Source organism: Hyla sarda, chromosome 3 (assembly GCF_029499605.1).
Source record: "Hyla sarda isolate aHylSar1 chromosome 3, aHylSar1.hap1, whole genome shotgun sequence".
NCBI lineage: Eukaryota > Metazoa > Chordata > Amphibia > Anura > Hylidae > Hyla > Hyla sarda.
In genome coordinates this window covers 193,296,417-193,312,876 of record NC_079191.1, presented here as the reverse complement: position 1 = coordinate 193,312,876, position 16,460 = coordinate 193,296,417, and the positions used below count along the sequence as shown (strand labels likewise).

The 16,460-nt window shown below is 44.3% G+C and overlaps 1 protein-coding gene across 6 annotated transcripts in view; it reads right to left on the bottom strand.

Annotated features, from left to right (window-relative positions):
• PRIM2 (DNA primase subunit 2) overlaps positions 1-16,460 on the bottom strand; it is a 145,984-nt gene that overhangs the window by 111,768 nt on the left and 17,756 nt on the right. For 5 of the 6 annotated variants that reach the window (XM_056565793.1, XM_056565791.1, XM_056565792.1 and 2 more), the window contains exons 3-5: positions 10,003-10,106; positions 9,794-9,885; positions 6,004-6,124 (exon numbers count right to left, since the gene is read on the bottom strand). In XM_056565793.1, the coding sequence (XP_056421768.1) occupies positions 6,004-6,124; positions 9,794-9,885; positions 10,003-10,106 (317 nt within the window). Of the gene's footprint in view, positions 1-6,003; positions 6,125-7,354; positions 7,447-9,793; positions 9,886-10,002; positions 10,107-16,460 lie in introns of those variants that run through there. The other variant, XM_056565797.1, reaches the window with a different exon arrangement.

The following is a 16,460-nucleotide window of genomic DNA, read 5'->3' as shown; positions in this document are numbered from 1 at the left end:
TGCGTGTGTTTTATCACCAGCACAAAACAAGTAGGGGTCCTTAAAAATGATATCAAAATACAGATTTATTGGCGAGAACTGCCTGAAAGAGCTAGAAAGCATAAGTTACTACAGACGACTTCATATCTTAGGGAACAATATACAGTAAAAGCACAAAGTGTTGAATAGTATGGATCGGTGAAATTGCACAAGGACGTGTCACAGGTTGTGGGGACTATTTTAAGGGTAAAAAAAATAATAATTGCTAGCCTGCTATCTTATACTGTATAGCCAGCACCCGAACAATATTCACTCACAGACAGTTTTTTAGTACATAGTGAATTGGAAGTTATGTACAAAAGGTAAAACTAAGACTGTAGTGCAGTGTTTCCCAACCAGGGTGCCTCCAGCTGCTGCAAAACTACAACTCCCAGCATCCCCGGACAGCCGAAGGCTGTCCGGGGATGCTGGGAGTTGTAGTTTTGCAACAGCTGGAGTCACCCTGGTTGGGAAACACCGCCCTAGTGGGACATAGCTTGGATGACAAGCTGGCGATATCTTCCAGCAAAGACTCTACAGCTGTGTTCACACACGTCGTCTCATAAGCTGCCGAGTGGAATCTGCAAAATCAGTGTGCAGCTTAAATGTTTTTGTGGATACGGCAGATGTTGCTGCTGCGGAACTTCTGCCATGTGAACAAAGCAGCAGAATCTCATTGAAATCAATGGGACTATGCTGCTGCGGAATATTCATGCGTAATTCTGCATGGACATTCTGCCGTGTGAACATACCCTAACAGGTAACAAACTGTAGCCAAAGCTGCCTATGTATCAATGTCACAACAAGAGTCATGTCAGCTTATACACAAGAAAAAACACACTCACCCTGGCGTGACCGTGGGATTTTGACAACAAATCAATAGGTCAGCACATACAACTAGTATAAATGTTACATTGCGGCGGTTGAAATAGTAACGCAAACAAGATAGTTGCAGCAGCACAATGCTAGCGCTGAGATATATGTATAATATGACACTATTAAATTGCAATACTGCTATAAAGAATTAAAGGAGGAGGAGGGTCTTAGCATATCATTTGGCCAGTGTGTACAATCCCACCACAGTAAGGTGACTTCCATTGGGATGGACTCTATTTTATACTGTAAATAGGTCTCCTCCTAGGCTAGCGCTACCATTTCTGGGCATGCAAGATCCACCTACTTTCTGCTTGAAGGGGTACTACCCTGCACTTATTATTTTGCTTTAATTGTTGTGTGTATTGTAGCTGTCTAACCATTCCTTTTGTCACCTTTTTGTGTTTTTTTTTTACCTCAGTTGACTCCGCGTTCGTCTTTTGGCATGCTTTCCTTTCCTTCCAGTCTGTGGGCTAGGTCAAACTACATTTCCCATCCTTCCCGTGAGTCTTTGTTTTTTCTTTTTTGTCCTCCCTTTTTCACCCCCCCCCCCCCCCCCATCTTTGGCCTTTCCTACTACCTTTTGGTGTCCACCCCTGGCTTGCCCTCCTTCATTACTTAGTCGGCCATCTGTGTCTTTTTTTCCTATCCCTGTTGCTGTATTGATCTTATTGGCTCGTAACACGTGATCCTCCTTTAGCCACCATGGAAAAGCTTCATACACCTGCGCATGCGCTGCGCATAGTTGCGTAATTGGTGCAGCACAAAATTTACATCCCAGCCTGGCAGCATCATTTGATTGCGGAAACTAGGCTGAAAAATCACATGACTTACGCAAAACCTTGCAGAATTTTACAAAACGAAGCTCGCTAAAGTCACATGACTTTACGGAATGTTCATTGGTTGAGCGGAAACGAGGCTGTAAAGTCATGTGATCATGTGCTCGGGCAGAGAAGGAGGATCACAGAACGAAAGTATGAATAATAAACAGATGGGCAGCGAGAGGCGGAACAGAGAAGGCAGGCTCAAATCACGGAACCCATCTCCATGATGACGAAACAATCACTGAAACTCCGCAAGGTTAAAAAAAAAAAAAAAGGGGGGGGGGGGTCGGCATGAGCAGGAAATAGCTGAAACTACCAGACTTCCTCCAAACAACAAAGGTCAGACAAAACAAAACTATAGACACATTTAAAAAAAATTAAAAACTATAATATAGCTCAATAGGAGATAAAGCACGGAACACAAACTGTCCCACCAAGGTAGTACCCCTTTAAAATCACCCAAGGGAATGAGCAGAATAAAGAACGAAGATGAAAGCAGCCCCTCCCCCACATATATAACACAAAACATTAAATATTGGTCAGCACATTATAAGCTGAGAGGAGGTGCGTGCTGCTGCGGCAGAAATACAAACAGAAAAATGACATCACAAACTGCTAGCGTAGGGTATGTCCCAAAATAAATCACCTTACCGTGGTGGGATGGTACATGCTATTTGATGAAATGATAACCTTGATGTTTTCTCCCTAGCGGTGCTGCCAATTAAAATGTGTCATATTATAAATATATCTTAGCACTAGCAGGGCTGCCGCCTATTTCTTGTGAACACATCAAAGACTCTGATGTTGTAGAATCGAATATGTTAGCACCAAAAATGACAACTCTATATCATTCCAGACTTTTACATCTGTATCCCTCTAGTTCTCGTTTCTGTCTTCTCATTGAGTACATGGAAAAGCTGCAGTACTATTTGATGGGAAACACACTGCTTTCCTATATTCATATCAGATACTTTCTGCACTGCTTTTCTTTATGCTCTTTTCAAAGGTAATATACTATTATGACACCTAAAACATCAATACAGGCTGTGAATCTAGGCTCTATCGCAGTGTTTCCTAACCAGGGTGCCTCCAGGTGTTGCGAAACTACAACTCCCAGCATGCCTGGACAGCCAAAGGCTGTCCAGGCATGCTGGGAGTTGTAGTTTTGCAACATCTGAAGGCACCCTAGTTGGGAAACACTGCTCTATTGCTTAATATTTAGCCTATTCTGCTGCACAGATATTCCAAGAAGTCTTGCAATGTATGGAGGAGCTAAGCATACAAAAAACAATATGAGCAGACATAAAACCCAATTCAAGGTTTTTTTTTTTTTTTCAGGTGAAGCAAATGACAAAGGCTATTAGTTACACTCTCCCTCCAGACCATTTTTATAAATATGATGTGTTGTCATGGGGCGGCTTATGATACAAGAGCTCCCCCTACTGCTAACAAACAGCAAAACAACAAAATCACAGCCTACACATTAAACTGGCATCAACAAAAGAGGACCTATTATAGAAATAATTCTATGGTATTGTAGGGCATGTTCACATGTGCCATAAATACTGAGGATTTCACCCAAGGAAATCTGCAGATACAATCTATGGCATGTAGTCTTGATAGAGTTTTATTATTAGATTTATTCCTCTTTTAAATCACTAAACACAGCATAAAATCTGCAATGAAATCCTCGGCATCAAATCCACAGCACTGGCAGTTTTTAAGTAGAGAACCTCCCCGGTTGCACACTGCAGATTTTTTTTAGCATGAAATCTGAAGCGTACAGGCTACATGTGAACAAGCCCTTAGGGTCTATTCACACGGCAGAATTTCCGCTTGTGGAATTCCACCTCAAATTAAAGGAGTATTCCAGGAAAAAACTTTTTATTATATATTTACTGGCTCCAGAAAGTTAAACAGATTTTGTAAATTACTTCTATTAAAAAAATCTTAATCCTTTCAGTACTTATGAGCTTCTGAAGTTAAGGTTGTTCTCTCTGATGACGTGTCTCTGGAAACGCCCAGTTTAGAAGAGGTTTTCTATGGGGATTTGCTTCTAAACTGGGCGGTTCCCGAGACATGTGTCATCAGAGAGCACTTAGACAGAAAAGAACAACCTTAACTTCAGAAGCTCATAAGTACTGAAAGGATTAAGATTTTTTTTAATAGAAGTAATTTACAAATCTGTTTAACTTTCTGGAGCCAGTTGATATATATAAAAAAGTTTTTTCCTGGATAACCCCTTTAAAGCCCATAGACTTCTATGGGATTTCACACTCCCATTCACACTTCTGAGTTTCCGCTTGCGGGATTCTGCGAGCGGAAATTCAGAAGTGTGAATGGGAGTGCGGAATCCCATAGAAGTCTATGGGCGTTAATTTGAGGTGGAATTCCACAAGCGGAAATTCTGCTGTGTGAATAGACCCTTATGGAGTTTTCACACTGATTACGTCATATCAAGTAGGTATACACATTGAATACCAGTTATTTTTCAGCAAAGCGTGCACCTTGACTTCAGTGAGCAGAAGGGAATGAGCCATTGCCAGACTCCTGTCATCAGCTTATGTCTTGAGAGTAAGACCTGAGGATCACCTTGCATCAGAGTTAATACCTCCATGTGGGTTAAAGGTGTAAACAAGGTTCTATGGATCGACCAATATCGTTTTTTTGGGCCGATACCGATAATCTGTCACCTTTCAGGCCGATAACTTATACTGAAATATCGGTATAAGTTATCAGCTATTTCAACCCCCCGGCGGGGCAGAAGCCATTGCAGATCAATAATTTAAAGCAGGTGCTTTAAATCAATGAAATACAGCGGCTTTTGCGGTGCCAGAGACCACCGCCGTTGCCCGCTTCTCTCCCCCTGCCTGTCCTGAGTCTAACCACCACAGTTGCCCCATCGCCTCCCCCCCCCCATCATCTGGCCACAGGCAGCCGCCGCTGCCCCATCGCCTCCGCCCCATCGCCTCCCCACCATCGCCGCCACTGCCCCATCGCCTCCCCCCCCATCCTCTGCCCACATACCACCGCCGCCGCTGCCCCATCGCCTCCCCCCATCCTCTGCCCACATACCACCGCCACAGCTGCCCCATCGCCTCCCCCCATCCTCTGCCCACATACCGCCGCTGCCCCATCGCCTCTCCCCATCCCCGGTGTTATAATTACCTGTTCCCGGGGTCCGCGATCCTTCTGGCTCCATCGGCATCCTGCACTGTCACTGTGCGTACTGACTGTGACGTCGCGTTGGCGACGTCACTCGTAATTACGCAGCGCAGCGCACAGCAACAGCGCAAGAGCCAGAAGGATCGCGGACCCCCGGGAACAGGTATTTATAACACCGGGGATGGGGGGAGGCATTGGGGGGGGGGCATTATCGGCATATTGGCAAGGTAATTGCCGATACCGATAATGTCCAAAATCGTGATTATCGCCCGATAATATTGGTCAAACCGATAATCGGTCGATCCCTACAAGGTTCCCTAAGATTCTGCACACTAGTCTACACCGTGCAGAAGTAGTTTAATCCTACGGATCAATTTTTAAGTCAGAAGAACTTCAATAACAGTACAGTGCTTCACAAATTGCCAATGCTACCAGAAGTCCGGTACATGATAAATGGTAAGAAACAGATGTCCAGCGCGGATGTCAAGCAATACGAAATTTCTTTATTCAGGCATAACGCAAAGTGATGACAGGTAATACAACCATGTTCTATAGCAGTGGTCTTCAACCTGCTGACCTCCAGATGTTTCAAAACTACTACTCCCACCATGCCCGTACAGCTGATGGTGGTCCGGGCATGCTGGGAGTTGTAGTTTTGCAACATCTGGAGGTTCGCAGGTTGAAGACCACTGTTCTATAGTATACCTCTTTTATTTTATCCAGTTTTATTACAATCTCTCTGTTAACTGTATATAAGCCAGAGCAGACTCTCCCTGACTTATCTGAAAGGTGAGGAAAAGTGCACTACATAAAAATAATCCACAGTGCCCAGAAATGTGCAGTATTGATTTGAATTTTATAGAGCAAGATCTAAATCAGAGCTTTAGCTAAAGCTTAATCAACTGTCTGGAGGTTCCGGCAGATGTCAAGGATTGCAGTCTACTTCATACTATTGATTTTCCTTCTGTTCAAAGAGAATTGCTGTTAAAACACATGAGTGTCATATGCCAGGATCCTTGCCGTTGCCTACAGCAGAGTTCTAGGGGTCATTTTGGAAGCAAGAACAATAAATCAAACAAATATTGTGTGCACGCAAAACAGATATTCCACTACAGTTACTTACAGCAACATATTCCAAACCATTGAACTTCAGAAACTCTTGGATCGTTTCTTTTGGTAAAAGTTTGAAGCGGTATCTGAACAGGTCCATTTCCTGTTGTATAAACCATCGTCTCAAGTCTTCTCTAAAAAATTGAATAAATTAAATTAAATTATTATTAAATATAATATTTTCTGCTGTATATACCATTGCCTCTAGTCTTCACTCAAATAAAGAAATTATAGAAAATTATATACATATATAATGTGCGTGTGTTTGTATAAATATATATATGTTTGGTATGACTAAGGCCCCACGGGCCGAAACGTGTCACGTTACTATAAATATATATAATTTTTTATGTATACATATGAAATAAATAAAGTAAACATCAGTACGTTAGTAAGTTTGGCAGACCATTTCTCTAAAGGAAAAGCACTACAATTCACTGGAATGCTTCACTTGATTTTATTAAAAGGTCACAAAACACCAAGGCATGTTGTTAAAGGGGGTACTCCTGCAGCATATGATCAAATCAGCTGTGCTGAAGTTCCCTTTACAGAACATGGCCAAGGGCATTGCTGTATAGGGGATTACTGTGAAGTGCTTTACATCAGCACTGTATCCCTGAGTGGGGAACAGACCTCTGGGACCCCCACAGACCATACAACGTTTTTTTTTTCCTCCCTCCCGGGATCAGCATGGTGAGGATATATGGCTACTCTTATTACCCCCTAACTGTAACATCATCGTGGATATAAAAATGTACAGGCCAGCGGTGGTAAGTGGCTCACCAATCTTGCCCCCAAAGGGAACTTCCCGTGTAAGAAATGTGCTTTTTGCCCACAGTTTATATCCACAAAGATGTTACAATTAGGGGGTAACAATCATGTGATTAGAGATTTGATAACATGCCGTACCTTATATCTCGTATACGTTATTTTTTGTCCTTGCAGGTTCTTTTACGTGGGCAAAATGATCCGACCCCTCCAGGTCAGATTTCGAGAGCATTTACGCTCCATTGGGACAGGATTGGGTGCTCCCAGATTGATTGCCCACGTATAAGAAATACATTCTGGCGACTCCAGAGTTTTACAATTCACTGGCATCGAGAGGGTTAAGCCTGTTCCCGGAGGTGGGGAACGGCACGCTGTATTGATGTGCAGAGAAGCACATTGGATTTTGAAACTCGAAGCCACTGGAGCCTTGGGTTTGAATGACGGAGTTGAATCAGCCCCGTTCCTCTAGTGCTCTCTGCTTGATGTATTTGATGTCTTGATGTATTTACAATGCTATGTTTGATGTTATTTGTTTTTGTTCTGTAGTCACATGATTTTCTTACCACGTGTTTGTTTTGGTCACATGTTAACTTTACCTGAGACACCTGTTGATGAAGCCACTGCCTGTGCCGCCTATATATGAAGTCACATTGCAAGCAGGAGTCATACACCGGCTTGAAGAAGCACTGTGAGAACCCCCCGCCTCTGCCCCCCGCCTCCACCCGTGCACGAACTTGTTAACATCATAACACTTGAATAAAGCCGAGTTGGATGGGGAGTGCTGTCCTGTCTTCAATTCATCTATTTGTTATATCTTTTGCCGGACACTGCACCACCGCTACCAACAGTTACCTGGGTCACGTCGCTGCAGTCCTCAGCTAGCCACACCTGTTTAGCCCTAATCTTGTTAATGCCGGACCACTTTGCTTCTCCCCAGTCCATGCTCAGGCAGCAAGTGCTGTGTGAGTCAGCTAGTCAGTATGGGGGAAGATTTATCAAAACCTGTGCAGAGGAATAGTTGCCGAGTTGCCCATAGCAACCAATCAGATCGCTTCTTTCCTTTTGCAGAGGCCTTGTTAAAAATGAAAGAAGCGATCTGATTGGTTGCTATGGGCAACTCTGCAACTTTTCCTCTTGACAGGTTTTGATAAATCTCCCCCTATGTGAGCAGTGGGTACCAGAACCAACGTTATATCGGGGAAGCAGAGACACCCAATAATGGTGGAAGCAGGGCAGCCATTTACCATAATCATGCTGATGCTGCAAGGGAGAAAGACATTTACCTGGCATGATTTTATTAAAGGGATACTTCGCCCCTAGACATCTTTTCCCCTATCCAAAAAGATAGGGGATAAATATGTCTGATCGCTGGGTTCCCACTGCTGGAGACCCCCGCGATCTTGTCTGCGGCACCCCAGACATCCGGTGCACAGAGCGAAGTTCGCTCCGTGCCAGATGACTGGCAATGCGAAGCGGAGGCTCGTGACATCATGGGCACTCCCCGCTCGTGACATCCCAGTCACGCCCCCTCCTATAGACTTGCATTAAGGGGGAGTAACCGAGATGTCATGAGCCTCTGGCGCTGCACCCGACGCTCTAAATGAATGCTGGGTGTAGCAGGGAGATCTCGGGGGTCCCCAGCAGGGGTACATCTTGTCTAGGGTGGCGTACCCCTTTAAAGCAACATTAAATGTAAATAAGCATTCATAAAACCTTTCAGCCATATGTCTGCAAACAGCGGGAGTCACCACAGTATTTAAAAGATGGGTGATAAATGATGGCTCGGTGTCTCACCACTGTGACCCCACCATTTACTAGAAAACCATATTTCAGGAGACCAAATGGAGCTGGGGCATCTTAAATGTTCTGTTTATTAAGGGGGTCTGTTATGACAGTTTGGGATCTGTAAATAAGCCAGTGTTTCCCAACCAGTGTGCCTCCAGCTGTTGCAAAACTACAACTCCCAGCATGCTCGGACAGCCGAAGGCTGTCCGGGCATGCTGGAAGTCGTAGTTTTGCAACAGCTGGAGGCACACTGGTTGGGAAACACTAAAATAAGCTTTAGTTTACAGGCCCACAGTATATTGTGCTGAAATCTGCAATGGATAACAAGTTTCTCGCACAGGTAAAAACACTGTTGCCATTCAGATTGTTCACAATGGGGACAGGGGCTGGTGTGCATAATGCTAATCTCTGTACAGCACCACAGGTAGGTTGGCTCTAAAAAAAAAAATCAGTGTGTGTGTGTATATATATATATATATATATATATATATATATATATATATATACACACACACACACACACACACATACATACATACACACACTGAATCGGCAGGAATCAGCAGATATGAATGCATGAATGAAGATTCTGAAGTAATTATAAAAGGTATCTATAGGTTGATTCATGTTACACCACAACATAAATTTTATCATATTGAAGCCATATCTATACCAACACATTTATACATACACTTCATTCAAATAGCCCAGAGACAGATCGCACAGAAGAGCCACCTACTGGCTGGAATGAGTAAACATCTCCATACAATCTCTAGTGTTAATCTTTTTGAACGTATCATGCTTTATTGTTAGGGTAAATGAACACTAGATTTATTTGCTCAGAAAAATCTGCAGTAAATCCGCAGAGAAATCTGTGTAAATTTTGGAGTGAATTTTGTAAACGATGTGGTGCAGAATTTAGCAAATCTGTGACAGAACCTTACTTTATCATTACCAAAGGACACCCATGCTTAGGTTTCCTTGGTCCCCCTTAGTCTCTGCTCACCCAGCCTTAAAGGGGTACTCCACTGGCAAGCAACGTCACGCCACCTCCCATAGACTTGGATTGAGGGGGCGTGGTCGTGACATCACGAGGGGAGTGGCCGACCCCCACAGCGTGAAAACAGCGTTCAGAACATTTAGTTCTGAGCGCTGGCCAGTGGAGTACCCCTTTAAGCAATGTGTCATTCTATTAAAGAGGCTTTCCCAACTCAGACATTTATGGCAAGTCTACAGGACTGTTCACTTACGACTGGCAGTATGCAAGGCGCAATATAAAGTGAGATATGTGATCTTTTCTTCGTGCGTCGTATGTTTTATCATTTATGTCATCTTTCGTAGCCTGTAGATGTCAAAAATAGAAATATATTTTTATCAGCAAGCACACTATGAAATTCAAGATTCTTGACTGTAGAAGGACTTCTGAACATAATTGTACAGTTAAAAACATCATACTTACAGAATCTGAAAACTTAAGCTTTCTGACTTCATTCTCCAATTTTGCTAAGTATTCTTCTGAATTCTTCACATAACTAACACCAAGGTTCTCTATTGTCTTCAAAACTATGATAAATAAAAAATAATAATTATATGAATAAAAGTGGTAAGTATCCTCTTTGGTGAGGGACACCATTTCTGGAGTGTGGAGATTCGAAGGCCATTAGCACTCCAATAGGCATTCTGGGGAAAGGAATATACAAAGCAGTTCATCACACCACCTTCACAGGTAGCATTGCCTAAACATACGCTTTAGCTACAGTTAAGTCTCAGAAACTGATTGGGATTTAATGCCAAGCGAGAAGTCTCCCAAGAAGGGAAGAGGACCCATCCGCTGGGGGCAACACCCCGAAACAACGTTGTCTGTAGATAGGTCCTCTTCCCTTCGGGGGAGACTTCTGGCTTAACATAAAATCCCAATCAGTTTCTGAGACTTAACTGGAGCTAGAGCTGATGTTTAGGGAATGCTACCTGTCTACCTGTGAAGGTGGTGTGATCAGCTGCTCTGCAAATATAAATAAATATATACACACACACTGTATATTGAAGCTATTTTCATTGGTCCCTTGCAAGGTGAGGTTTTACTTTCCCTGTTATCCTTGCACTCCAGACTTAGACAAATGTTCAGATAATATGGGCTGTGTTTAATGACAGACTATTGGGGGGGAGGCGACCTTATGAATATTTAACCCCTTAAGGACACAGGGCGTACCTGTATGCCCTGTCCCGGTATATAATAGCGGCTAATAGCATGCGGCACCGATCGTTGTGCCGCGCGCTATTAACCCTTTAGACGCGGCATTCAAAGTTGATCGCCGCGTCTAAAATGAAAGTGAAAGCTTCCCGGCAGCACAGTCGGGCTAATCGGGACCATCACGGTGAAATCGCGATGTCCCGATCAGCTAGAACGCGAGCGGAGGTCCCCTTACCTGCCTCCGTCACGTCCTATCGGTGATTGATTGCTCCAAGCCTGAAATCCAGGCTTGAGAAATCGACTGCCGATAATACTGATCTTTGCCGTGTCAATGCACAGCAATGATCTGGGTAGTAGATTAGTGTGCGCAGTGTAATAGCCACTACGGGGGGGGGGGGGGGGGGGTAGCTAATACACTGCAAATAAAAAAGTGTGAAAAAAAAGTTAGACCCCTTCCCTAATAAAAGTAAGAATCACCCCCCTTTTCCCCCATTTAAAAAAAAAAAACCTGTAAATAAAAATAAACATATGTGGTATCGCCACTTGCGGAAATGTCCGAACTATAAAAGTATATTGTTAATTAAACCGCACGGTCAATGGCGTATGAGCAAAAAAATTACAAAATTCAAAATAGCGTATTTCTGATCACTTTTTATATTATGAAAAAATGAATAAAAAGCAATCAAAAAGTCAGATCAAAACCGATACCTATAAAAACTTCAGATCACGGCGCAAAAAATTACCGCCCCATAAGTGGAAAAATAAAAAAGTTACAGGGGTCAGAAGATGACAATTTTAAACATATAAATCTTCCTGCATGTAGTTAGGTTTTTTTTTCTTGTTTTTTTTTTAGAAGTACCGTATTTATCGGCGTATAACACGCATTTTTTAGGCAAAATTTTTTAGCCTAAAGTCCATCTGCGTGCTATACGCTGATAATCCGCTGCAGTTCAATGATTTAAAGCGGGCGCTTTAAATCAATGAACTGCAGCGGCTTTTGCAGGTGCAGAGACCTGCCGTCGCTGCCCGCTTCTCTGCCCCTGCCTATCCTGGGGTCTAGAGCCCTGCTGCCGCCGCTTCTCTCCCCCTGCTATCGGCGCCACTGCCCCTTCTCTCCCCCTGGCTATCTGTGCCGCTGCCCCATTGCCGGCGCCGATAGCCAGGGGGAGAGAAGCAGCGGCGATAGACAGGGGAAGAGAAGGGGCAGCGGCACCCATTGCCGGCGCCGCTGCCTCCCCCATCCCCGGTTGTATAATTACCTGTTGCAGTGGTAAGGTCCGCGCTGCTTCTGGCCTCCGGTGTGGCGTCCCCTGCGTCGTTGCTATGCAATGCGAGACACAATGACGAGTGACATCACTCGTCATTGCGGCGCGCCGTGCAGCGCATAGCAAAGACGCAGGGGACGCCACACCGGAGGCCAGAAGCAGCGGGGACCCGACCCCGGCAACACGTAATTATACAACCGGGGATGGGGGAGGCAACGGGGCAGCGGCGCCGGCAATGGGGGAGAGAAGCCCCAACCCCGCAGAAGCCCCCAGGATAGCCAGGGGGAGAGAAAGGGCAGCGGCGCCGACAGCAGGGGGAGAGAAACGGAGGCAGAAGGGCTCTAGACCCCAGGAAAGGCAGGGGGAGAGAAGCGGGCAGCGACGGCCTCTCTCCCCCTGCCTTTCCTGGGGGCTTCTGCGGGGTCGGAAACAGTGTATGGGGGTATACACTAGGGATGTAAGAAAAAAATTGATTTGCGCGATTATCACGATTTTTCACATGCCAATACTGAATCGATTAAAAATATTTTTGAATCGATTCTTTTAGTGATGTTGAATTAGTATCTCCTGATGCCCGGAACAGCATGTCCCGGGCATCAGGAGATACAAGTTCCACATTTTGTCAGCCGGATCTGATGCGGCTGGACCAGGCTCTATCAATGGATCGGAGATCAATTGAGTTCAATAGAACTCTTTTCATCTGTCTGAGGAATCTAATGATTCCTAAAAGACTTATAAAGTGTATAAAAAAATTTAAATAAAATAAAGTTTTAATAAAAGTGTAAAAGACATTGTTTTTTAGACAGAACTGGGATATATCTCGATGTATCGTCACCTAGACTAGGGGTGTGAATCGCCAAGAATTTGGCGATTCGATTCGAATCGCGATACCAGTGTGGCGATTCGATATATCGCGATATATCGCGATACCGTCTAGGTGACGATACATCGCGATATATCGCCCACCTGGGAGCATTCATAGATCCCAATAGACGCCGCTGTCAGCTTTGACAGCGGCGATCTAGTACTCCGGTGCTCACTTTTCTCATGTTATCCCGTCCGGGCTGCAAAATAAAATAAAACGCACTTTATCTTACCTGCCAACGAGCCCGCGGAGCTCCGGTACAGTCCGGTACAGGTGTTCGGTCCCCGGGCTGTATTCTTCTTACTTCCTGTTAGTCCGGCACGTCACATGGAGCTTCAGCCTATCACCAGCCGCAGCGATGTCCCGCCTCCGCTGGTGATAGGCTGAAGCTCCATGTGACGTGCCGGACTAACAGGAAGTAAGAAGAATACAGCCCGGGGACCGAACACCTGTACCGGACTGTACCGGAGCTCCGCGGGCTCGTTGGCAGGTAAGAAAAGTGCGTTTTATTAAAAATTCCACATCCCTAAAAGAATCGATTCAAAAATATTTTGAATCGATTCTGTATCGGCAAATGAAAAATCGCGATTATCGCGAGAATCGATTTTTTCTTACATCCCTAACCTAGACGGTATCGTGATATATCGAATCGCCACACTGGTATCGCGATTCAAATGGTATCGCCAAATTCTTGGCGATTCACACCCCTAGTATACACATGCACACACACGCACCCTCATTTTACCAAGGATATTTGGGTAAAAAACTTTATTTACCCAAATATCCTTGGTAAAATGAGGGTGCATGTTATAGGCCGGTGCGTGGTATACCCCGATAAATACGGTAATACAAAATCAAACCTATATAAGTAGGGTATCATTTTAACCGTATAGACCTACAGAAGATAAGGTGTCGTTTTTACCAAAAAATACAATGAGTAGAAACGGGAGCCCCCAAAACTTACAAAATGGCATTTTTTTCTTCAATTTTGTCGCACAATGAACTTTTTTTCCTCTTTGCCGTGCATATTTTGGTAAAATGACTAATGTCACTGCAAAGTAGAATTGGTGGCGCAAAAAATAAGCCATAATATGGAGTTTTGGGTGCAAAATTGAAAGCGTTATGATTTTTAGAATGTGATGAGTAAAAAATGAAAATGCAAAGACGGATGTACCAAGCTGTGTATTCAGCACTGGCCACACTCAGCCAGCAGGATCTCAGGAAATCTTGGTTATTGCATGATATCCTGTTGCCTGAGCGTGGCCAATGCTGAACAAACTATTGGATGCCTGTGTTGTGTCAGTTTCCTCAGTTTCTGACAGGGTCAAGGAAGCTGACAAGATTGGACTCACAAGACTACCCAGTACGCCTCTGCACCCAGCCATGCATGTCCTGCTCATGTAGAAGAGCTTGGCCTGACCCCGCTTCACCCTCATCTGAACTACATGGGACAAGAGCATGATGTAGCAGAGCTAAGGCAAGCCACCCACATGAGTTGCATGTAGAAAAAAGAAAACCTATAGGTGACACAAAGCACTTAGAAAACAAAGTATTATAAAAAAAAAAAATAAATAAATAAAAAAAAAAAAGAAGTTTTATTGTTTAACCCCCTTAAGGACACAGACCATTCCACAAGAAAATATTTTTTTTATAAATCAACTGGTGCCAGAAAGTTAAACATACTTGTAAATTATTTCTATTTAAAAATAATAACCCTTCCAGTACTTATCAGCTGCTGTATGTTCCAGAGGAACAGGGCTGTGGAGTCGGAGGAAATTTTGGGTACCTAGAGTCGGAGTCTACTGTAAGAATAAAGACCAATGCATGCAGTGCCTCATGTAACCACAAAACAAAACGAACACGTTAAGTGACTGTGAAGAAGCATGCTTTTCATGTGCTTCACTATATGGCACGCAACGCACAATTAGGAGCGGCAATACTTATACTTTCCATAGTGTTGTGTCCTGCTGTTACAGGGAACCCATGGGTAAACTACCTCTCACTGATAAGGGATTAAGGAAATATGTTTTTTGCAGGACTAGAGACACTTGTGTAAGTGAAGGGAATGGAGGGTCAATAGTTCAAGACTGAAGATGTAAACCATTGGAAAAAGGCTATAAAAACTTGTAAACTCGATTGTTAGCTTAAAGGGGTACTCCGCCCCTAGACATCTTATCCCCTATCCAAAGGATAGGGGATAAGATGTCAGATCGCCGGGGTCCGGCTGCTGGGGACCGCCCGGGATCGCCGCTGCGGCACCACACTCTCATTACTGCACAGAGCGAGTTCGCTCTGTGCGTAATGACGGGTGATACAGGGGCCAAAGCATCATTACGTCATGGCTCCGCCCCCTCAATACAAGTCTATTGTCTATTGTATTGAGGGGGCGGGTCATGATGTCACAAGGGGCGGAGCCATGACATCACGCTGCTCCGTCCCCTGTATCGCCCATCATTACGCACAAAGCGAACTCTCTGTGTAGTAATGAAAGCGCGGTGCCGCAGCAGCGATCCAGGGGGTCCCCAGCAGCGGGATCCCGGCGATCTGACATCTTATCCCCTATCCTTTGGATAGGGGATAAGATGTCTAGGGGCGGAGTACCCCTTTAAACATGACTATGGGATTCTACAAGGGAAATCATGTTTTATAATAAATACCCCTTCCTGGATCCTCCCACTGCCCTATCTTCAGCAGCAGATCAGCACACAAACTGTTCAATACAGTAGACTATTGGCTTCCCAGTCCTGTGGTAATGACCTGTATGTTGCCTTTCTTTCCTTCAAGGAATGTATAAAATACATTTGCATATTAATACAGAGGAGTCGGAGAATCGGAAGTACAAAAAACTCCGGAGTCGGAACATTTATCTACAGACTCCACAGCCCTGCAGAGGAAGTTCTTTTCTTTTTGAATTTCCTTTCTGTCTGACCACAGTGCTCTCTGCTGACACCTCTGTCCATTTTAGTAGCTGCCCAGAGTAGGAGCAAATCCCCATAGTAAACCTATCCTGCTCAGGACAGTTTCTGACAGGTGTCAGCAGTGAACACTGTGGTCAGACAGAAAGGAAATTCAAAAAGAAAAGAACTTCCTGTGGAACATACAGCAGCTGATAAGTATTGGAAGGGTTAAGATTTTTAAATAGAAGTAATTTACAAACATCCCAATGCAGATGAGAAGTGAAGAAAAAAAACGAGCACAGACCTTTAGTTGCTGACGATCAGGAACTTCTTTATTGAAGACTTGGGGACACCATATGCTTGGGGAGCACAAACTGTCCGGCGTCCTGCTCCCCCAGCATATGGTGTCCCCCAAGTCTTCAATAAAGAAGTTCCTGATCGTCAGCAACTAAAGGTCTGTGCTCGTTTTTTTTCTTCACTTCTCATCTGCATTGGGATTACCATTTGACTGCACTGCACATGTCAGCACGACCGCACATAGTTGCTTGTATGGGGATAGCCCGACTGAGCATAGCCTGATCTGTTGCCGCAGATCAGTGCACTCCGTCCCATCAGCACGATACCGAGGGAGGGTGCCCGACCACGCTTCTTTTGTGTGAACTAATTTACAAACATGTTTACAGGGGTATTCCAGGCCAA